Below are 24,328 nucleotides of genomic sequence, written 5' to 3' on the forward strand. Positions count from 1 at the left end.
ACACAGAGTCACGGACCCTCCACCTGCCCTCAGCCAGCGGGGACCCTGGAGGCAGGGATATGGCCAGGGGCTGCTTTCAGCCACCACCCTGCCATGCACCACAGGCAGGTGGAGGGACCCACGCTCCCCGCAGCTGCCAGCGTGGCTCTCCCCGACCTGACTCCGGATATCCGCGGATATAAAGCAGATACCCACGGATTTGCAGGGCTCTATAGATTAGATGGCACACTGGCAGTGGGGAACTGGGTATGGCTGAGCCAGGAGACTGGGACTGGAAGTGGGGGGAGACTGGGATGGGGAGTCTAGCTTTTGCCAAGAAAGGAGACTGGGACTGTGATGAAAAACCTAAGGAGTGGAGACTAGGACCAGCTAAGTGAGGAAAACATGCCTGGAATGAATAGCAAGGGATGGGGAAGAGACAGGACTGAGACAGGGACAGGTTAGAGGGAATGGGCAAAAGCGTCTGTGCCCACTAGAGCACACTCCCCTCCAGAACCTGGAATAGAACCAACATTCCTGGCTCTCACCACTCCTCTCTGTCAGCAAATATCTACAAAACCCACTGGCAACGTCTCCCATCTCCCTCTAATGCTGATACCAATAGAGGATGACAACACACTGCCTTCAGTTACTCCATTAGCTCAAGTGGCAATAGTCTGTACAGTGGATCTAATGCATCCAACCCTTCCGATGACCCATGTGGAGGGTCAATATGGTGCTATATGATGAAAATTTTGTTTTTTCAGATTGCTTTAAAAAAACTAGGAAATTACACACACAAAAAAAACTACGTTAAGAGACCATTATTAAGGTTGCATAGTTGGTGGAACTAGGGGTGCTACCACACCCCATCTTGAAGTGGATTCCATCATCTACAGGGTTTACAGTTTGGTTCAATGTCTCTGAGCACCCCCACTATAAACATTGTTCCAGCACCCCGTAAGGTTGCAAAGTCAAACACTCAAAAGTTAGGAAAGGCCAGAATTAAGGTTGCCTGTGGCCAAAAAAAAAAAAAAAAGAAAAATAGACAATGGCTGTATAAATATAGGCTATTGTAATGGATAAATGTAGGCTATCATAATGGATATGCATAAGGGACTGACCTGAGGTTGCACAGGGTTAGTGCTTGATTTTACAACCTTACTAAGATTCTTTTAAAATAGCTGTTGTGTGTGTCATGAAACTTTACCTTGTTTCATCTTATTAAACAGCATCACCGATTATTGTGAGACCCCCTATTAACTCCCTCCCAGGCCTCTGATGCAATTTACGCAACAGCCCCATGGGGTCCTGAATTGCGCTTTATGAAACAACCCCAGCATTGCACTTTATCAAGCAGCCCCACCTCACCAGCCTCATTCAGGTCCAAATTCCACCGCCTCTACGGGCTGCACGCGGCTGCCCCCGCTCCCAGCGGCTGGCTGCCTGCCCGCGCTAGTCTCTCCCGCGGCCTGCTGGGGGTTGTCCGGCCCTTCCTCGCCGGCCCCTCTCCCGCGCTGCGGGGGGCAGGGGCTGCGCGGGGCAGCGAGCCGGCGGCTGGCGCACCGCGCCTCGCCTGGCCCGCGGAGCACTGAGCGGCGGCGGCTCCGCCCCTGCCGCCGAGTGTTTACTCCTCTCCACCTGCACCCAGCAGCAGCAGCAGCGCGGCCGGAGCGGGAGGGACCCCTGCGCTCGCTGCTGAGGCGGACAGAGGCTCCCCGCGGAGCCGGGAGATGTGAGACCTTCCCGCCCGCCCCATGTGCGCCCCCAGGTCCTGGAGGCGGGCGGGAGCACCCTGGCTTCTCATGCTGCAGCTGCTCCTGCCTTCTCCGGGGGCGCCAGGTAGGCTGGAGCCGCTCTTTCCCTCCGCTTTCTGCCCCGCTCCCTAGGCACGTGCAGCCCGGGGCCCGGGTGTGCGCCTCTCCCCCTCTCTCCGGGGGGACTTGAACGTGCTCCGGCTAGGTTTTAAGCTTTTGGAGGGTTTTGTCCCGTGGGATCTCCAGAACCATCTAATTAGTGGCCCCGCGAGACAGTATATATCATTCTGTTGATTATTAGATGGGTGGCCTTATTGGAAATCCCCAGATCCAAGGGCTTGATCTTGCAAACACTTGGGGGGTCTGAGTAGCTTTGCTCACGGGAAGCACTTGAGCCAAATGGGACAGCTCACAAAAGTGAACTTACTTGCTAGGTGTTCACAGAAGTAGACCCTGTGGTCCCAATCCTGCAGCTAGAGCTGTGCAGCAGCAGAGGTCTGTCCATCTGGAGTCAGCAGCAGCATCTGGACCTGTGTGTGCAAGTTGCAGCTTGCTTTCTGTTATGGACATCAATGGGTCACTGAATCCAAAGACCCTGAACTTTGGGGAGGCTTGGGGATTAGCCCTGGGAGTTTGAGAGTGTTTGGAATGATGGCTTTGATGCTGCCCATTATACCTATAAACTTCCTATTTGAAGTTCATATCCAGGCTTTTATTTCAAACCCTTGTTTGACAATAATGAAGGGGCGGAAAGATGACTATGTAACAAAAGTGCAGATAGATCACTCACCTAAACCTCTAGTATCTAAAAATAATCATTGGCATAAAGCATAATTTTTTTTTTTTAGTTTTACAAAAAATTGAGTGCCACTAAACCAACAAATAAAGGGACACTGACAATTTAAATATCATATGTAAACAAATTTCCATACTAGTGTTACTAATAACACTGCAGACTAAATGTAAAGATTTTTAAAATATAACACCCTGAGCACTCCTCTGGGCTCTTTGTTTACCTTTAGCATACCTTTCTTATGAGACAATAAAATCATTTTCTCTTTTGTTTATAGTTAGTTTCACTTTCAGGTTCTCTAGCTTGCAGGATTTCAAATGCTACAGGGGATAGTAGTATTTTAAAAGAACTGTTTTCACTGGATTTTTTTTTAATTTATTGGTTTCAGGTTTGATTAAAAGCGTATGTTTACCAAATGTAAATTTTGAGCCAAAGGTAAGTTCATGGAGCCCCTTTGAAATATTATTTAGATGGGGTGGTGCCCAAAATATTCCAAGTACTTGCCAATCACAGAAGAAGACAGTACCAAAGAGCATTCATGCTGAATGCACAAGAGAGAGATGAAGGGAAGGGAAACACCATATAGACAAACTGGTCAGGTCAGTGATCGTTACACACCATATTAGTTCCCTGTTTTGCTTTAAATATAAACTATCCTCAACCCTTTCTTCCCCAAACCATTATTGGTTGCTGACTCGGCTCTCCTCTACAAATCATTATTGTGTTGTTATAGAAAACAAACAAACAGTAAAACCCTGGCTAACCTATGCCAGTACTCTCCTGGATCCTCCCTCAACACAGCAACCCCAACCTCTTACCCTGAACCGTTCCCATATCTCCCAGCTGAGAATCACCCTTCTTTTGCCCAAGTCAAAAGGAACCACAGTGAAGGAAGCAGTAAAAAACACTTTGATAGAAAATACCTACATGCAGAATTGTTTCTAAGAGTACTTGTGACTTTAGGTTTTCTGTTTGCAAGTGATGTCACCTAGGGTATGCCTTGGAGGTGATTCCCAGCATGGATTGGCAGATTTGAGCTAGCATGCTAAAAATAGCAGTGTGGAAGTCGCTGCTCTAGTGGCAGCTTGGGCTGGCCACCAGAGCCCAAACCCAGCATGGGTCAGGCAGGCTTGGACTCAGGCAACTAGTCCGAGCCACCACCAGTGTAGCAATATCTACACTGCTATTTTTAGCATCCTAGTTCAATCAGAACTAATGTGAATCTGTCTACCCGCAATGGGAATCACACCTCTCAGCTGCTTTGTAGACATACTCTTGAGGCCAAGTCCTGTAGTGCATGCTCAGTCCTTATTCAGACTGAGGTCAGTGCCTGTGTAAGGATAGCAGGATTGGGCCCTTAGACTGCACAGTGCTGAGGATCTATGAGAGCCTGATCCTCATCTCGCATTGGTGTACATCAAGAGTAATTCCCGTGAAGTCAGTAAGCTAAATGCTGTGAAGGGGAAATTGGGCCTATGCTACTTAGCATCTTACAGGAATCTTTTTGCACCTCTAAGATAAAATAGCTCAAAGCATTCTAGATATTAGGCCTGGAAGTGACCCCTTGGAAACTTAGTTCATTTTGCTCCATTTCACTGTTGCCAGTCTCCACAACACTAAGGCCCAGATGCTCCAAGGTATTTAGGCACCTAATTCCCATTGATTTCCTTGGAAGTTAAGCACCTTTGAGGATCTGCGTCTAAACCCATAAGGGCTTGATTCTTCTCCCATTTCAATCCATAACCAAACTCCTGTGGTTCCAAGAGAAACAGAATTGCCCATAGGTGTGTTTATCCTGGATGCTTTTGAATACCTGTAGTGATGGTGTCTGATGCCTCTTTTCACAACCTATTTTGTTATAGAATCATAGAACTGGAAGGGACTTCGCGAGACCGTCTAGTCCAGTCCCCTGCATCTATGGTTTTGAAATTCTTTTTAAATAGGAGTTCACAGTGTGCACTCTATTTGACATAGCCCATTTCCTTTGGGGCAATTAATTGTCTGTACTTCATCAACTTTAATCCATTAACCCTGACATTTCAGTAAGTGGAATGCAGGTTCCTCACCAATTTAAATTCATCCATATATCTACTTGTCTTCTAGAGACAAGCAGAGAAAGCCCTTGTTTGATTTGGCTCTTCTTAATTGTGGCCTTAATTACCATGCATTGTTTTGATGGGGTTGTGGCAGCAGGGCTAACTTCCAGTTATTCATGAGATTAGGGCAGTGATGCTGTCAATATGAATCAGAAATCCCCGGTACTCAGGAGAGTAGGGAATATTGCTCTTGGTCAAAAGCTAGCACAAAGATCCTGGAATAATTCTTTTATCAAATTGGCATAGAATTGCTTTTTTGATTGATAGAAAATTGTTTTTGCTTTTTATTGTTTGAGGAAGGTTTTAAAAAAAAAAGGTGAAAAGAGTTTTGTTGGTTGCGAGGAATGGCTCCTCGGTGTTCTCCTCCAGCAGAACAGGAGATGAGGACAGCCACTGGCTGAGAGCATGTTGTCCCAAAGTCTCATCCTCATTTGCTTTAGGCATGCCCTCAAATGTCCCATGTGCAACCAACCACATGAAGGAATAACAGAGAAGCTGTGCATTTAGCTGCGGGGGTAGAGCCATAGCCTCAGTCCTCCCCTACACTCTGGCAGCACAAGAAAACTGGAAAGCTATTTTAATTGGCTTCTCTTGGCACTATGCTTCTGTAAAGGAATCCCCATGTGGTGCAGAGCTAGCTGAGCTACTCCATCCTCTCAGTAGAGGGGTTGTGACCAGAGCACCTTTCTTGCTGCAGAGAGCCTGTGCTGCCAGACCTGGATAGATGGACATAATATAGTCCTAAAGCTACTTGAGTTGTCCTGAGGGCCTAGTCTGGAACTGGAATAGGCCAGGATTGTTGTTAGAGGCTTAGAATCATAGAATATCAGGGTTGGAAGGGACCTCAGGAGGTCATCTAGTCCAACCCCCTGCTCAAAGCAGGACCAATCCCCAGACACATTTTTGCCCCAGATCCTTAAATAGCCCCCTCAAGGATTGAGCTCAACCCTGGGTTTAGCAGGCCACTGCTCAAACCACTGAGCTATCCCCCCCACGAGGTTGAAAGAAAACTTTGCAACCGAGTTACACAAACTCAGTTCTGGCATGGTCCAAGAGCTGTCCCATAATCCCTCTATTTTGGATTTTCTGTTGTTTGGCAACCTGTACAACAGTGGGGCAGCAACATTCAAACTTAATCTGGATTTTTAACTTTCAAATTCACTGATCACCTAATGTTTTGGGGTTGTTGGGTTTTGTTGTTGTTGTTGCTTGTTGGTTTGGTCTGGTTTTTAGTGCATGGTTCATACAGTACTTGGATTGTGCTGTGGTATTTTAGACATCTCTGAAATTTTAGACATCCCAGTTCTGAAGTCCCATTATCTGATATTCTGGGCATGATCTGACACTTATCTGGATGTGTGTTAAAGAGAGAAATCCCATATTCAATACATCTTAATGAAGGCATTTTGGTGGAAGGTGGGCAGAGATATTTGTAAATCAATCTTTAATCTCCTGTTAAAAATCTGTTCTCTGGAAAGAAAGGAGAATTTAGGACCTTTTCTCCCACTCACTGATTTCACTGTTGAATCGGCAAAAATGTCAGGAGAATTTAGTAAGTTCTTCTTGACCATGTGTGAGCACTCAGCTCTTTTCATGAACAGGTCTGTAAATGCTCCCTACCAACATCTTCCCCACCCTCCCCCACTCCAGAAAAAACCCCAACCCATAATCTCTTCGTTATAGGAAACACAAATTAGAAGGGTTATATCTTCAAAGTGCAAGTGCTCTGATATATTTATTAGTGCTTAAATAGCACTGTAATTGTGGTTTGGGAATACCAGATAAGACCTTCAAAGGTGCCTTCTCAAAATTCCTTCTGATGTTTTGTTTGTAATTAAGGCTCCCAGAGGTCTATGTGCTGCCAAATCTGATTTTATTTTCTTTGTGGTTAATCTGCTGCTTTGTTGCCATCAGGACACATTTTCCATGATTTGGAAAGTAACCAGAGTCCATTAGTGCCAAGAAGCAACCCTAGCCATCTCATTAAGTAAACTTGAGGATATGTATTCCTTTTACACTCATTGGAGCATTGAAATGCACAAAATAGCACTTTGTAATAAGGAGCTGTTGTCTGAGAAATAGAGAAGAGCAAGAGGATGAAGGAGCAGAATATTTATTAGCTAACCTAATACAGTGTCAAACAGAGAATCTCCAATTTAAGGCATGCAACATTTATCTTAAAAACAGGCCGTTGTAGACTTATGGATATACACTGTGTGTCTTTGCAATCCATTGATAAAAATGGAGTTAACTTCAAAATAGGTGTAAGTCACCTGGGGGCATGGATCAGTGGGTCTTAATGGGTCAAGAGAAAACATTGGCTACTGTAAATTGTGAAAGAATGACTTGTTTGATTTAGGTATATTATTCAAGGTGGAAACATTATGTTGATGACTTAATGTTATAAGTGAGATTTTTAGTGGGGAAAACTCAGTACATTCTAGATTACAGCTTTACAGATTACAGTATCAGAAATGTGACCCCTTTCTGGATATGTAATATTTTGTATTACTCTTAAGTGTACATAGTGCATATATGCAGCAGGGTTGAATTATGGCTGCCATGGAAACATCCATACCCCCTGTATATTAGGGAAAGGAACTCTGAACCAGCTCTAGATCAGCCAATACACAGTAGAACCCTGGGGCGGGTCTGGCATGACTGTTTGGTCTATAATTACACGGTATTCTCAGGCTTTGTGCAGTGGGTTGTGGAGGATGATGAGTTTCATTCAGAAAGAAGAAGAAAAGAAGAGCTGGGTTCAAGGAGTAAAGAGGTGTAGGCATAAGGGGAACTAAGAAAGAAATGATCTCTGAATACAATCAAGCTGTTCTTTGTTACCTTCAAATCTATATATTTCTCATATGAAACTGTTTCAGGTCATGGTATGATTCATGCTTTTGACTCTGATTTCCAGAACTAGACATACAAACTACTCTGTTAACTTGAAATAGAAGTAGCTGAGCATAGAAGACATAGAAACAAAAAATAGCAGTGAGGTGTGGAATAAATAAGAAAACTGGATTTGTATTGCAGCTTCACATGTCAACATTCAATTTCAGTTGCTAACTTTATTCTCCCTGGAGTATTGCTCTCTAATGTGATTACTTTTCTTAATTCCAAGACAAGCATGATCATGTGGTATTCCTCGAGTATTTTTTTTTCTTTAGTGGTTTCAGTTATGTTTGTTTTTATGATTGTGACTTGTGTGGAACTTCATTTTTATTGTTCCTCTGCAAGAGACTGTTGAACACTTACAAACTATGTCATTGCTGTTGGAGATACTGTTACTTCTGGGGAACTCCTCCCAATAATATATGACCAATGATTCAGAGAGAGAAAAACACCTGTTTTAAGTAAAGATGGGAATCCAAAACAAAACTCCAGATCCAGACCAAATTGAAGAAGCTCAGATTTGTATCTGGATTTTACACTTCGGTGTATACATGTCTAGATTTAAATAAGCCTTTGTTTAAAGATTCTTGTTTAAAAGATATATAGGTCAGATTCTGTGTTGAACTAGCTACTCCAGCAATGTAAAGGGGCTTTACCCAATCTGCTTGGCCTGAACAAAGGACTTCCCAACTGCTAGAATGGCTCTACCCCAACCCTCCTCCCAGCCCTTAGAGTAGGGGGCATGGCCAGAGCACACTGGACTCCTGTTACTCTCTGCTACCCGCAGATCCCGAGGCTACTCTGACCGGGGCCACAGGCAAAGCCCTTGGATGAGCTTTGACTATAAGAAGCACGGAGATGACACAAAGCTCTATTTGCCCCCTCTGGCTGCCACCTCAGTTCCCAGGCTGAGCATGGGAATGGCGGAAGAGAGATCAGACTGGTAGAGTGTTAATTTACTGGGTATATAGAACCTTGAATCTGCTTATGGAGATCTCTGCATTTGAGCTTGAGTACCCCGTAAAAACATAGACATCAAGGAATGGATATCTGAGCATTTAGATGAAAGGAGATAATTTTTTCTATTAGATTCTCAGGGGATTCCAAGAACTGTCAGACACTGTGAAAGTAGTAAGTGTTCATGCCTGTGGTTTGCATAAGACTTAACTGTTCGTAACTTGTCTTTCGCTGTCTTTTCTGAAAGTACAGCAGTATCCTGTTTTTGTAGTGTATAACGTTTGAACTGATAATGTACAGGATGTAGATCAGAAACATTTAAAAGCGGCTATGCTCTAGGAAGGCGGAGGCACGTGTGGTTGCTCATGGAGGTTTGGACATAAACAGGGGCGGCAAGTTATATGGGCCCGTGGTGCCCATGCTCCAGCAATATTCAGGGCATGGGGGCCTGGCTCCACCAATGTTCGGGGCCGGGTCTCTCCCCCGGCCCCACCTGCCGCCCCCACACACCTTCCCCGAGCGTCCCTGCCTGCGCCCTGGGCAGTGGGTGGCTGCCCCCTGCAGCTCTGTGCTACGCTACGCTCTGCTGGCTTCTGGCATCAACTGCCCCCACAGGGTCCTAGCGCCCCCCAACCACTAGTGCCAGGGCAGGCTGACCCTGACCCTGCCCTTCCACCTTGGATGGACAGACCCTTCCCTTTTCTGGCAGGACCCTCCACCAGCACAGGGGGGCCCCCAGCCTGCAGTCACCAGTCCTGTCCCACGCTGGGCGAGGGGCAGCCCCATCCCCAGTGAGGCTACAGTGAGGGGCAGCAGCTGGGGAGGAGGCACACATTGGATGGCAGCCCCCCCAGCACCCACCACAGGGGAGGCGAGGGGGCTTCATGGACCTGAGAGGGGCCCTAGGAGTACATGCAGTGACAGTGGTCGAGGTGTGTGTGTGCTGCCAGGGGAGAGAGGGGGCCCCTCCTTCAGAGCTCGCTGCTGCCGGTGGGGAAAGTCCTCTCTGGCCCCAGCCCCAGGGCAGCCTGTCTGTACCCCAAACTCCTCATCCCTAGCCCTGCCCCACCCCAGAGCCCACACTCCCAGCCAGAGCCCGCACACCCCAACCCTCTGCCCTAGCCCTGAGCCCCCTCCTGCACCATGAACCCTTCATCCCCAGCCCCACCCCGCAGTCCTCACCCCTGCACCCCAACCCTCTGCCTAACCCCTCACCACCAGCCCCACCCCAGAGCCCACACATTTTTACATTATTTAAAAAAATATATATTAGCTTACAAGGCAGGTGTTGAGGGGGTGGGACTTGGACCTGTTCTGTGTACCACCAAAAATTATACAAACCTGTCACCCCTGGACATAAAAAGGTGGCAGACCAAAGTGGGGATGAAGCTGTTCAACTGTCCAAATTTAATTAAACCTTGGATAACTTTATAGACAAGACTTGGCAGTATTTCAGGTTTCACCATCCAAGAATCATAGCCTTTTACTGATCATAGCAAGTACAGTAGTTATAGGGTTCTCTCTAGAAAGTAATAGAAATATGTGTACCCTGCCCTCAGACCACCCCGGTCAGTGTAAAACATTGTCTCTCTGGTCCTACTGTATATATTTTATTAAAGGTATTTTTTTTCTGCTCATTACTCTAGTATCTATATGTAACAGAAGCAGATGGTTAGGCTAAATACCTCCCCATTTATGATTCCATGTTCAGCAACAGTCACTTAAAACTGTGGGCTAATTAAAAACAGCAGCAGAGTATAAAAATAAAAATGATCGGTAGCTTTTCCAGAAGTAAAGCACTTTTAATATACAGGAAGACTGATAAAAACAATGCTTCAGCTGTAAATAGATGGATGGTTATATTGCTATATAAAGCAGCAGGGACAGAAGCACATAGTCTCAGATCACCCTGGACTCCTCCCTGCAGCAGACTGAAATGAATGTTTGGACACCTCAACAATTATTTTTTTTCCTGTGTGCTATCAGAGAGCAGTTGCTCAACCTGAGACTCCAGTACTCCTTTCCTTGAGGCTTATGTAGCAACCCAGGTTCTTCTCACGCAATTACCTTTCACCACACCAGTGAGCAAGGCTTGTTCAGACAAGTTGAAAAACCTGAGGCATCAGAGGGGCCTTGGATTTGGGGGTGATGGAACCAGGTTTGCCAAATGTGATTGGGTCACATGCTCCATGTGTCTGGAAGCTTGAATGTTGGGCACAAGGAGGAGAAAGGAGTTGTGTGCATATCGAACAGCGAAAAGCACCCCGATGGCATGAACTTAAGGATGATGCTTTCAAGTCTACTGGGATACTTCCAGATGGCCCCTAATTTCATGTGAGAGATCACAACCATAGCATGGTTGTTGAGCTCATCATGTGGGAATAAACTGTAGTGCTCTTCTGAGATAGGCAGGGAGATAGTCCCAACACCTTCCTAATTCTCTGGAAATGACACAGGGTAGGGGTTCCTCTTGCACTACCTGCTATTTGGCTGCTGGATTGGAGGGGAATTGATGGATGTTCACCTCTTATATGATCCCTGCAGACACTAAATTGGGAGTGCTCTGCTCTGCTGGGCTGGATCAGAGGGATGGAGTTGCTGTCTCCCAGAATAGTATCCTGCCATTTGCAAGTCTAGCTATAGGCTGGAGATAGATGTTCAAGGAGATTGTTTTGCTGTCTTTCAAGCTGGCATATCAGACTGACCTCATAGTTTTGCTGCCTGCAATAGGTCAGAAGATGGAGAAGCCTTAGTTAGGCTTATGGGCCATTTTTGTCTCACCTTTGGAATTCTAAACTACAGAGGAGTATTGAACTGACACCTTGGAGGAACAACAAGCCCTGGAGAAAGGGGGAGGGGGGGGCAACGTTTCACACACCATCCAGAAGCTTGATCCTAGTTCTAGGAAATGGTGGAGACTCAGGCGTAGGAGTTTAACTCAATAAATTAACTCTAATTTCACAGGAGCAAAAACTCTAGTCCAGACAAAGCTTTATTAATAGGTCAAATAATGTCAGAAACACCCTTCAGGCAATAAATACAAAGTTATCAATTTTAACTGGACCATTGTTGCTTAATGGATAATAGCCCTCTGTCGTGTGAGCATCATAACCATTCTTTGCTGAGGACATGTGCAAAGAGAGGCTCATTCTAATGCCCCAGGTGTATCATTTAGGAGCTGGTCCAGCACATCCATGTTAAAAAATCAGATTATAGCTTTCATGACTCCTCTTCTAACTCTGTGCTCACTAAAAGTGCAAAACACAGGCTAATTCCTGAAGCACACCTTAGTTCAAGCCTTGAGAATTTTGAAAAATATTATTCCAAGCTCAGATAGCCTCATACAAAACCTTTCCATTTCCTGGCTAAATCTGTTTTTAGTAGCAGATGGCGGTGTCCTGTCCTGCGGCACTGGAAGCTCATGTTTGTGGATGTTGTTAGTAGTGATAAAGCGGCAATGCTAAGTGTAGATGAGAGAGGTGTGAAAAATATTCATAAAGGGTTAGTTGGGGTTATTTTTTCACATTTTGTTATAAATTTAAAATAAACCTTTTTCTGAAAAACTGCTGGTATATAAGATTTTTTTTAAAAGGAATGGGCCATTATTATTTATCTTTAGGCAAAAATGGTTTTGCTTTTAAAACATACAGAAATTCAGTTTTAACTGTTTCCATTGCAAAAATAGTCATTTTTGTCAACATTCGATGTGAAACTGCTCAAATCTGAAAAGAGAGTTGTATTTAATACCATACAAACACACTTTACATTTCACAACAACTAGTCTGAGGCCAGTACTGACTTTCCATCACTTGAATTCAAAATAAAGCAATAGAGACTGACCATAACAACTTTCCCCTTAATTATCAAGTGTGCCTCAAGCAAATGACTTTGCAGGCAGCCTAGGGTTTGGTTGAACCAGCCCTGCCAGTGGGTTGGAGCAAACATGACAAGTGCAGTGACAAACACTCAGCTCGTTTCACCCTGTCAGCAAAGTTAGCCAAAAAGAATAGTCATGCCTGGGTTCCAAGATGTCTGCCTCCACCACCGCCTCCTCAGGAGCCTCCCAGCAACCCTTCCAGGGGGCTGGGTGCATTGGCTTCTTCTCTCCTCTGGCCTGTGGATGACCCCACACTGCCCTGGAGTCTCTCAGCGGCCCCTCAACTAATGCTCCTTTTTCCCAGCATATGTCTCCATATCTTCTAGTTGTAATAGAAGTACAAAAGGGGTGTGTGTGGAAGTAGAGCAAGAACTGACAGGGATTTGAAAGGGATTTCAATGCAAACAGTCTCTTCTGTGAGCAAGAGTCAGGCTAGTTGTTACCCTAATAACGCGAGACTTGTAGAAGCGAGGATTGTGTGAGGCGAGTGGGAAAGAACTGTGTGAGAAGTTGTTGCGACCTTGTGTTAGATATGGAATGTAGACTGTAGTCTAAATAGAAGTGAGAAAAATAAGATATCAAGATGACCTATGTATAAACAAAATGCAGCTGTTGCTTATTATTGTATGTAACAAAAGGTATAAATGCTTGCTGTAATTGTTTACCTGGAGAGAGACCTGTTTAGCTCTCTCCCTCCATGCAATTGCTAGAGATAATAAAGTATCTGATTTGCTGCACCCAACCAGAGAGTGAGAACTCTGTTTTTCTCCGACATACGGGCATAAGGGGACGAGAGCTGAGGAAGCATTGTTCTAAGGGGCCACAAGGACGCCTCGTTTTTGCTGATACAGACTCACAGGGCTACCACTTTGAAACCTGTCACCAGAAAGATAATGGCGCAAATAATTAAGCAATCAGTCTGTAAACACCTAGAAAAGATAATAAGGTGATAAGTAACAACATGGATTTGTCAAGAACAAATTGTGTCAAACCAACCTAATAGCTTTCTTTGACAGGGCAACAAGCCTTGTGGACAGAGGGGGAGCAATAAATGTGGAATATCTTGAGTTTACTAAGGCTTTTGATGCTGTCTCGCATGACCTTCTCATAAACAAACTAGGGAAATGTAACTTAGATGGACCTACTATAAGGCAGTTGCATAACTGTTTGGAAAACCATTCCCAGAGAGTAGTTATCAGTGGTTCACAGTCAAGCTGGAAGGGCATGTAGAGAGGGGTCCTGCAAGGATCAGTTGTGGGTCCAGTTCTGTTCAATATCTTCATCACTGATTTAGATAATGGCATACAGAGTATACTCATAAAGTTTGCAGATGCTACCAAGCTGCGAGGGGTTGCAAGTGCTTTGGAGAAAAGGATTAAAATTCAGAATGATCTGGACAAACTGGAGAAATGGTCTGAAGTAAATAGGATGAAATTCAATAAGGACAAATGCAAAGTGCTCCACTTAGGAAGGAACAATCAGCTGCACACATACAAAATGAGAAATGACTGCCTAGAAAGGAGTACTGCGGAGAAGGATCTGAGGGTCATAGTGGACCACAAGCTAAATATGAGTCAACAGTGAAACACTTGCCAAAATAACCAACCACCATCATTCTGGGATGTATTAGTTAGCAGGAGTGTTGTAAGCAACACACAAGAAGTAATTCTTCTGCTCTACTCTGTGCTGATTAGGCCTCAGCTGAAGTATTGTGTCTAGTGCTGGGCGCCACATTTCAGGTAGAATGGCTCACACATCAGCAATAATAAATCTGTAATAGGAACTTTATCAATCCTCTTGATGAGGCGCATGCCCAGATAAAATCCCATAGTCTCTCATAGCTGTCTTGGCTTTGCAGCACTAACAGGAACAAAAGGCACTTAACGCTTGCTATTTTTCACTAAAATAAAAAGACATGACTCTAACTAGGCACAAGGATCTAATCCAGGGGTCGGCAACCTTTCAGAAGTGCTGTGCCGAGTCTTCATTTATTCACTCTAATTTAAGGTTTCGCGTGCCGGTAATACATTTTAACGTTTTTAGAAGGTCTCTCTCTATAAGTCTATAAACTATGTTGTATGTAAAGTAAATAAGGTTTTTAATATGTTTAAGAAGCTTCATTTAAAATTAAATTAAAATGCAGATCTTATCAGTTTAGTGCAGTGGTTCTTAACCTGGGGTGCACGCACCCCCTGGGGCAGAGCTGGTGCAAGGATATTTTGCGCCCTAGGTGAAACTTCCATCTTGCCCCCTCCCCCCGCACATCGGTTCATTGAGGGGCAAATCCCAATGAGCCTTTATAGACCCCAGGGGCTGCTCCCCTGACCAGAGTCCCCCTCCCCGCCCCCTGAACTCCCCTGGAGAGTGCACAGCCCCCCCACGAGTCCTCCCCTCCCCACCCCACCCCGGTGGCCCTCGCCCCGAGTCCACTCACTGGCTTTGCCGGGCGTGGGCCACTGCAGCAGCTCGGCAGGGAGGAGCTGCCTTCCGGGGGCACCGGAGAGCCAGAGCGTCCCACTTGTGGCAGCAGCGAGCCCCAGCCATGGAGGAGCCGGCGCGGTGCAGGGGAGCAGCAGCCCTGCAAAGGCGGTGGTGCCACTAGTGGGAAGCAGCTGCGCCCCCTGCCCCTCCTCCCCAGGCTGTGGCCCGGTGCCCCCCCAAGGGCTCCTGCAGGCTGCAGTGGATGTATACGGGCGCCAGCCCCCATGCGCCTCCCGGCTCCCTCCTCGCCGTGGTCAGGCTCTGCGGCTCCCGGGAGTGTGAGCTGCCGCCGCTACCCCTCCCGCAGCAGACTCAGGGCCCCGCGCCCCAGCGGCTCACACTCCCGGGAGCGGCAGAACCCCAGCGCAGTGGAGAGGGCACGCCTGCCGCCAGTCTGAGGTCCCAGCCACTGGCCCCGCTCAGTCTCCTGCCAGCCTGGGGATCCGTTCACTCAGCCGGCAGCAGGCTGAGTGGGGCCGGCGGCCGGGACCCCAGCTGGCAGCCGCATGCCAGGCAAAATCGGCTCGCATGCCACCTTTGGTAGGTTGCTGACCCCTGATCTAATCTATTGAACAAGTAACATTTTACCTGATCGCTGTTCTAACCATAACTGCACTCTAAAAAGATATGATTCTAGCACAGTGCAGAAATGGTGATAACCTGTAATTAAAGCTAACCAGCTTTCTAGACCAAACAAAATCTCATGTAAAGAAAGGCAACTTCAAATTATATGCCTGCTCTGCAAACCCTTGCTCATGGGAGTAGCCTCATTGACTTCAATAGGTTTGTTTAAGGATTGCACACCTGAGAAAGGGAGGTTTCCGGTTTAGTTCCTCTATTTTAAATAATTCTGCAGTAGCTTACTCTAAGGTCATTGTTTGATGTGATTAAATTTATTATTCTGTATTTGTTCTTCCCTTCTAATTCAGTTATGCCTTAGAGTCATGAAATGTAAGGTATTATTATGACTTAATATTTATAGTATCTTTATCCAGAGCTTACCATCAGGATCAGGGACTGATGTGCTGAGTGTTGTACAGACACGGAGACACAGTCTCCCCTGCACTGTAGTAGCGGCTCCAGATTTCCTCATTCATAAAAGAAATACAGAAAGTGGCTTTATTATGATAGAAAGTGATAAAGGTCATTGCAGACATTTCCTATGAAATAGAACGTTTTTCTGTATGTATTGAATCTGGTCAAGTTGAGTATATGATCAGCTTCTGAGCTCAGTTATGCAGACAACCCCATTGAAATCTGTGGATTTACTCCTGATTCTCACTGGTATAATGGAGCTCAATATGTGTCTTTAAAGACAGGAACTGAATTAAGCAGCTAGTGAATGAGTTATATATGCTAATTAACTTCAATAGAAATCTTGGAATATAATTGTAAATTAGATTACTATAGATTTTCCTATGGCACTGTTGTATTAATTTAGATGGCATATATGGACAGGGCCAAGAACAGGAATAGAAACCAGATCTCCTGAATCCCAATCCAGTGCATCACCTGAGTGTGTAAATTAAAGTTAATCTTTCCATCTTCCAAGTCAATGGTATAATTCTCATTGACTTCAAGGGGAGCAGGAGTGTGACTTTCTTTAAAGAAAAGCCCTTCTCTTGCAAGTTCTGTGGGTTTTGCTCACTGAGATCGCCTGCAGTAGATGAGACAATGTCTCTGTCTTGAGTACTCCTCACTTCACAGAAACCACACCGGAGGGAGGAGGAAAGCAAAACATGAAATGAAACCCCACCTTGACACTTAGTATATTTTTAAAGATATTTTAGTGTAATAAACAAATACGTGACTCAGATCTGCTGTATAAATATGCTGGGAAAATGTAAATATTTTCATGTAGTGATGAACCTCCAAAAGGTTCAGAAAGGCAAATAAAATTCCGATGCTTGACTTCCATAGGTTTTGGTATCGCCTGTGTCTGCAACAAGAACTGATTCCCTCTATCTGGCGCAATTCAATGAGACTTTATTGGCATGACAAGTATACAAGTGTTGCCAAAATATGCTATTTAAAAGACTAGCTGACCCCTTGGGATATGTCAAACTTGTTTACAACCCACCTAGGATAGGTCTTAACACCATGTTTGGAGTTTGATCCCCGGTGTCTGTTTGTCAGTGGCATCCATTCATGATCTGGTGGCAGGTTGATTCACAGTCTGATGCCATGTCTACAGTCTTTCTTCTGGCATCAGGCACAGTTTTTCTTCATAGCTTTTTAGTGAGAAGTCTCTTCTGACTCCTGACTTCGGGTAATTTGAGAAAATCCCTTTCTTGCGCTTCCTCATATTTTGAGCATTGGAGTGAAAAGTGCCTCTGTCTCTCAATCTGTCCTTTGTTACATAGGTTGCACAATCGCTCTTTTGTAAGATTGCTTCCCAATTTTCAGCTCTAGTTTGTGGTCACTGGTTCTGTCTTTTGCTGAGAGTTTGCCTTAGCTTTATACATTTCACTGCAGTGAGGTCGCCTGCTTGTGTGATGGTCTTTAGCAGGCTAGTTTATTGCTGGTTTTGGGTTTTTTTTCTTTGCAGTGATATGTATATTGGCGTTTTAGACAGGGCTGACGAGAGTGGGGGGAAGCCGGTACAAATTACCGGGGCCCGGCAGTCCGGAAGGGCTCCCAGGGCCTAGCTTCCCAGCCCTGTTTAGCTGGTCTGCCCTTGCTGGGGGGGGCCCAAAATTTTTTTTCACCGGGGCCCGAACCCGCTCTCGGCAGCCCTGGTTTTAGATGCAGATCTGACATATTAATCATTCTTTCCGGTTTTGTGCAGCTTTGTTGGTTTTCCTGGTCAAGAGGTTTCACCTTTTCATCTGGATATAATTTGTGATCCTCTGTAGGGATGTAAAAATGTTAAACGATTAACCACTGCGCATTGGGCTTACTGTTAACCAACCTTAACCATTAACCCCCTAAGCACAGGGCGTGTGGCCCCCCAGCTCCAGCACCTCCAGCCCCTTCCCTCCACCCCCAGCACTGGGAAATGCAGCCCCAGCACCCAGGACCCCAAAGCGCTGGGCAGCCCCAGCCACCCCAAGTCCTGGCCACTCTAGCCCCAGGCCCACCAACACTGAAGAGGAGAAGCCTGCCTGGGCTGGGGCCCAGGGGGAAAGGGCAAGCAGGAGGGGGCTTTGGGGAAGTGTGGGCAGTGACCTAGGGCAAGTAGCATTTGATTGTTGGAATCTTGTGTGCTGTGGAGCTTTGCCATCAGACATGCGGCCTAACAAGAATGCATCAGAGTGCTTGGAAGTGTGAAAGAAACAGGAGCACAGCACAACTAGGGGCAGGTCTACACTTAAAATGCTGCAGCGCCACTGTAACATTTCAGGGAGAGTGTATCTGTTGGCATAGTTAATCTATCTCCATGGGAGACAGTAGCTATGTCGTGGTGAGAAGCCCTCCCATAGACATAGGGCTGTCTACACCAGAGGCTAGGTCAGTAGAACTGTGTTGCTTAAGGGGTATGGATTTTTCACACCCTTGAGCAATGTAGTTGTACCCATGTACATTTATAGTGTAGACCTGGCCTATGACGGTATCATGCCTGATGGGCTCCACTATGATCTTCAAAGGTAGAGAAAAGCTGGGGACTTTGGGGTTTGAGCACCAGACAATGAGGGGAAGGTGGAGGGTGGAAATGGGCATTTTCAATAAGAGGGTCAGGGCCAATTGTGACTGAGAGGTAGAGTTTCAATGAGAGTAAGGCACCTAAGTATCTTCGAAAATCTACCTGTGATGATTATTTTGTCCAAACCAGGTCATCCCTGATTGTTCTTATTATGCTGGAAGGTGTTAATGGCAACCATCAAGCAGGTCTTTGATGTATAAGAACAGACAGGAACAAGTAGGCATCATAAGCACCTTTCTTTCAGGCTAAATGGAAAGAGCAATTAATTGCCTCTTTATGTTGTGAGAACGCTGGAAACATTAGAAGCCACCACACAAGGCCTGAGTAAAAGGTAACCCTAGAAGATTAAGAGGGGTTTCTATGAGAGTAGTTGCCTAAAAATCCTATAGCTCATGTATCTGTAAGATGTGTGTGAGAAACAAAAAGCAAGAAGCAACCAGCAGAAAGCAAGTTAAGCAGTCAGGAGCGTAACACAGAGTTGCCAGCTTTCTAACTGATGACAACCACGCCCTGCCTCATGTCTTCCCCTTGAAGCCCTGCTCCTGCCCTGCCTCTTCCCCTGAGACTCCACCCCTGCTCTGCCTCTTCCCTCAAGGCCTCACCCCCGTTCACTCCTCCCTCTCTTCCCTCTGTCACTTGCTGCTCTTCCCAGTTCCCCTTCCTCAGAGCTGGATCCTCTCCATCTCCCTCTCCCCACCCTGCTGGGCTCCCTCTGCTCCAGAGCTGCAGCCTGATGCAGAGCCCGCAAGATGCAGGTAGAAGGCAGCTCCAGCTGAGCATGGGCTGGTGCAGGTTGATGACTCAGTGCCTCCCACCCACAGTAACCAGACATTAGGCATCCAGTCAGTACATCTAACCACATGCCTCCAGGTCCCCTGTTCGACTGGACTTTCTGGTGAAAAACTGGACACCTGGCAACCCTAATGTGGCCCTGAGAGAGAGCAGAGAGGCTTCTTGGGCACAGAAATTACTAGGGAGGCAGACTTGGAAAGAGAGAGCTAGGAAACTGCCTGCTGTTGGTTTGTTTCTACTGCATTAAGGGTACCTGGCTTTTGTGTACGTTCTTTGTAAATATACAGGATTGCACCAAAGAAATACATAACTCATATCACTAATTTCTCTACCTAACTGCAACAATCTTGTAAGGCCCCAAATATTGGCTTACCGCTCAGGCCAAAGGGGGCAACATTGATCAAGAAATCTGTGGAGGATATTTATAAGGTGAAGTTAAGCATACAGGCACATACCAGTGTTTTGACTGTATATTACCTTTCAAAATGATTATATATATATTTTGAAGAATGAAAAATTCAGAGTTAAGATTATATTTCCACCCTAAACCAGAAAGTCTCTTTCAAATAAAAGCAGTAACCTTAACTCTGCCCCCGTAGAATTGCAACAATATAATATTCTCAGATTTATTTTTAGAAAGTATTTCCTACTTTTGTTTTTACAGTTTATCCTTAGGAAATCCTGAGGTGAGAGAAGTCAATTAAGGGAGCAGTGGTGACATTGATTTGATTTATAGACCAGTGCCACAAGTGTAATTAAGTGTTACACATCTGGAGAATAAATATTTAAATGATACTGAAATAAACTTCAAATAATTCTTTAAGGCCATTTAAGACAGTAACAAGGTCAGGTTTTACCACAAGGACTAACCTTTCTGTTAGGTTCCTCTTGTTCATTACATTATAATGTTTTACTTCCTCATTCCTCTGGTTCTTTGTTCAGTTAAAGAAGAACTACAACTACATCCCCTTAGCGGGCCTTGAAAAGTCCAGAGTGGCCACAGATTCCCTTTTTTTAATTCCCTTTTATGCTCTCATAGCCTCATATTTATGACACGAAATAATGCAAAGAAGACAGTTGGGCTGTTGTCCAAGTTCAGAAAATTCAGGCCTGATCCTAAGTGTTGCTGAGTGCCTTCAGCTTCCAGTAATGTCAAACAATGCTCCTGGCAGGAGGCACATGGGACTGAGTTGTAAGTAAAGAGTGCACGGTTTGGCCCTGGTTATGGTATCCTCATTAAGGCCCCAATTCAGCAAGGAATGTAAGCATGTGAGATTTCCCATTGACATGGAAATATGCTATAAGTTAGGCACTTACTTCAGTATTTTGCTGAACTGAGGCCCATATTAGACCAAAACTAAATTAATTGTTTAATCCTTTATTTCAAGAACTGTCTCATGAGTAGTAATTTAGCTGAGTAACACTCCCGTAGTTAACATAGGGTCGGATTCTGATCCCATTTATGTCTGGGTGAATACAGACAGTGATGTCAATGAAGATATACAGATTTACACCTGTGTAAGTAAGATCAGAATCTCAGGCTGTGTCTACACTACGCAGCTTTTAGCGACACGGCTGTGTAGCTGCTGTTTGTCAGCAGGAGAGAGCTCTCCTGCCGACAAAAATATTCCACCCCGAGGAGCGAGGAGCGAGCCGCAGCAGCTTTATCAGCTGGGCAGCCCCAGGGCGAAGATCGCTCCTGCCGACAAAGGGCTGTTCACACCAGTGCTTTTCGTTGGCAAAACTTTTGTTGGTCGGGTAGGGGCGGGGGAGGTAAAACACCTGAAGTTTTGCGGGTGAAGTTCCAGTGTAGACAAAGTGTCAGCGAGTAATGTTAAAGGTAATAACGTAACAAAATGATTACTTACAGCAACTGTACACTAGAAGCCTACTATTCTGGATCACACCTGTCTCTGTAGTAGTAGTAGTAGTAGTAATAATAAGAGATCATAGTCTACAGCAATATTATAATAAGGGTATGCAGCAGCATCACTCAAAACAATGTTCTTTTAACCAAGAAAGGCTGTTATTACATAGGAACTCTCCACACAGGCTTCATGTAGAATAGTTTTGTTTCACAAAAGCAAACAATTAGAGAGGGAAGGTGGGTGAGATAATATCTTTTATTGGACCAGCCTCTGTTGATGAGAGAGACGAGCTTTTGAGTTACTCAGAGCTCTTAAAAACACACACACACACACACAATATTATTTTGGGAAATAGCTGACTGCAAATAAAAAAACGCTCTAACCTGTATTTTTCAGTGAGCCAGAATGAGTTGTAACCCATATTTTTAAAAAGGCTCCAGGGGGGTTAAAATGGCTCCAGAGGATTACAGAACAGTAAGCCTTCCTGGCAAATAGGTTGAAATAATTGCTTCAGGGTTTAAGCCATCTCCTAACTATTAGAGATTAGAGTGAGACCTAATAGGAGGGACAGATTATCCCACCTGTGCATACTCTGTGGTTCTTACACTTTCCTTTGAATGTCTGGTGCTGTCCACTATCAGAGACAGGATACTGGACTAGATGGACCTCTTGTGTGATCCAGTAGGGCAATTCCTATGAGACAACTCAGAAAATAATCCAGGTTTCATGACCAATACAGCTCTGCTTTTTGGCAGGGAAAAAAAAAAGTTGCACATTTTAGGGTTTCTAAAGAAATAAATTTGCTTTGAAGCAAATGTCTTTTGTGATTCTTAGTGTGTATTGTACCTTTTTAATTTTCTTTTCCAGCAGAACTGTACTGTTCTTTGCCCGGTCCTAGAAATGTCCATTTTGAATCTAAAAACCTGAAGAATATCCTGCACTGGTCACCACCAGAAGAACTGGGAGAGGGAGTACTCTATAAGGTGAAGTATTTGATGTAAGTTTGCCCACTGTCTCTTTTCCCATTCTAGTAGCTTATGTAAAGGCACCTTTATGCAAAGGCAGGGATGGAAAACTAATTTTGAGAATGAATCAGGGCTTGGAGATGTAAATAAAAATAAATAGCTGAAACTATTTTGTTATTACTTAGTATAGACTCAGTTAAAGGAAGTGTGAGGACAGAATATGTGAAGGGTATAAAATAAGAGCTTATGGGGGCATTGCAGAGAATGAGACGAAGAGATGAAGGGACATTGTGCCATAGAAAGGCTGGATCCAAATCATAGAGGAACTGTGTAAATTGTTAACACTTGTGCATGGGATATGGTAGTTGATGGAAGGTAGAATGTGCCTGTTCTTTGGAATTTTCTAAGGGTCCAGATTTGCTCTCATATACACTTGGAAATTAGAGGTAACTCTATTGAAATTAATGGGATTGTGCTGGTGTAAAATCAATATATGTGAGAGCAGAATCAGGCCTTTATCTGTGAAGGATAATATCTGACCCAGAATGACTAAGAATGTGGCTTAGGGCCACAGTCTGGTTACGCTTACCCACATTAAGAAGCACTGTTACCACTTGTGTAGTAAGATACTATTCAATGTGAATGATGGTGGAAGAATTTGGCCCGTGAATAGTATTGATGATGGACAATGCTTCTGTCTTACCCCCCTGCTACTAGGTGATTTTACCCCTTTCTTACTGTAATAACTTTGTCATAACATGAAGCCAAATTCAGACCACCTTCAAGTTGCTGTACTTTTGCTAAAGAGGCTAAAGGCCTCCAGGAGTTGTTCCAGCAACCAGGCATAGGAGAATCCATGCTATGCCCCTTTTCCTTTGGCCTGGCTTTCTGTGCTAGCGGGAGGGATAGCATAGGCTTCTTGGCCTAGAGTCACTAAGGTGTTTAGGTGCCATTCTCTCTCTCGCCTCCCCCTCCCCCAGCCCAATGGCTCTTTAAATATGATTCCAACGTGGAAGAGCGTCAACAGGAGAGACTGACAGAGAACCCTATCAGAATGTGCCAGAGCTTAGTGGTTAGAGAGATGGGAGACCCAAGTTCAAATCCTTTCTTCCCCTCTGCTTGAGGCGTGGAATTGAACCTGGGAATAGGCGCCGAGTTTCCAATCTGCCAGGGCTCCGCCCCCACTCCACCCCTTCCTCCAATGCACCACCCCCACCCCTGCTCCACCCCACCCCACCTCTTCCTACCTCTTCCCTGCCCAGTTTCCCCTCTCCCCCAAGCACACTGCACCCTCGCACCTCCCCCTCCCCTTCAAGCACCTCCTGACACCACAAAACAGCTGATCTGCGGTAGGCACTGGGAGGGAGGGGGCAGCACAGATCAGCGGGGTCCCCCAGTGAGCAGGATGCGCTGGGGGAGGGATAGGGCAGCTGCCAGTGGGTCCTAAGCACCCACCTTTTTTTTTCCTGTGGGTGCTCCAGCCCCAAAGCACTCACAAATTCAGCACCTATGAACCTGGGTCTCCCACATCCCAGGTGGGTGTACTAACCACTGTTCGAAAAGTTGCAAGGCAGGCACCATAAGCTCCTCCAGCAGCCAGATTTTTTAATGGGACTCAATCCGGTAGGCAGCCTCTCAAATGGGTGTCTGAATGCCTAGAGGAGTGTGGCAATGTGTGTGCTCAAAGGCAGAAACGTAGGCACCCATTTTTCCCTGAAAATTGAGGCACTGTGTCAGTTTAGGCACCTACAGGGTTTGGTGGGAGTTTTGTGAATCTCAGCCTAAAACAGACTTTGGCACTTAAATCTGGCATTTAGATATCTAAGTACCTTTTTGAGTCTGGGCCTTCATAGCGTCAGCATTCCCTCAGTGTAGTGAGATCCTCAAGTGGTTGGCTGAGCCGGGTTTCGGGAACAAAATGGCCTAACCAGACTGACAAACAGGACCCAAGGAGCAGAACGTTGTAGTCATATAAACAGATCTCTTTTATGTGTTTTGCATCCAAATGATAACCCCTTAAAATAGGGATTTTGTCAGGGGAGCAATGACACACCCTTAATTACATCTCCGGAGTATAGCTCATAAGCTAGTGTGTATGTTCACTACTGCCCTCTGGTGGATGGCAGGTAAGTAACTGTATTGAACTGATTTATAAAGAAGATGTAAACCCTTAGTAATTACAACCCGCTACTGGAAAATCTGCATCAGTACAAGTGGTAGCTGCC

General features: G+C 45.3%; 1 protein-coding gene across 2 annotated transcripts in view; it reads left to right on the top strand.

The window, feature by feature from the left end:
- Positions 1-1,685: 1,685 nt before the first annotated feature.
- IL20RA (interleukin 20 receptor subunit alpha) overlaps positions 1,686-24,328 on the top strand; it is a 31,932-nt gene continuing 9,289 nt past the window's right edge. The window contains exons 1-2 of one of the 2 annotated variants that reach the window (XM_039532194.1): positions 1,686-1,821; positions 22,009-22,135. In XM_039532194.1, the coding sequence (XP_039388128.1) occupies positions 1,737-1,821; positions 22,009-22,135 (212 nt within the window). In that variant the 5' untranslated portion in view covers positions 1,686-1,736. Of the gene's footprint in view, positions 1,822-22,005; positions 22,136-24,328 lie in introns of both variants that reach the window. The other variant, XM_039532193.1, reaches the window with a different exon arrangement.

The sequence above is a fragment of the Mauremys reevesii genome, linkage group 3, assembly GCF_016161935.1.
Source record: "Mauremys reevesii isolate NIE-2019 linkage group 3, ASM1616193v1, whole genome shotgun sequence".
Taxonomy (NCBI): Eukaryota; Metazoa; Chordata; order Testudines; family Geoemydidae; genus Mauremys; species Mauremys reevesii.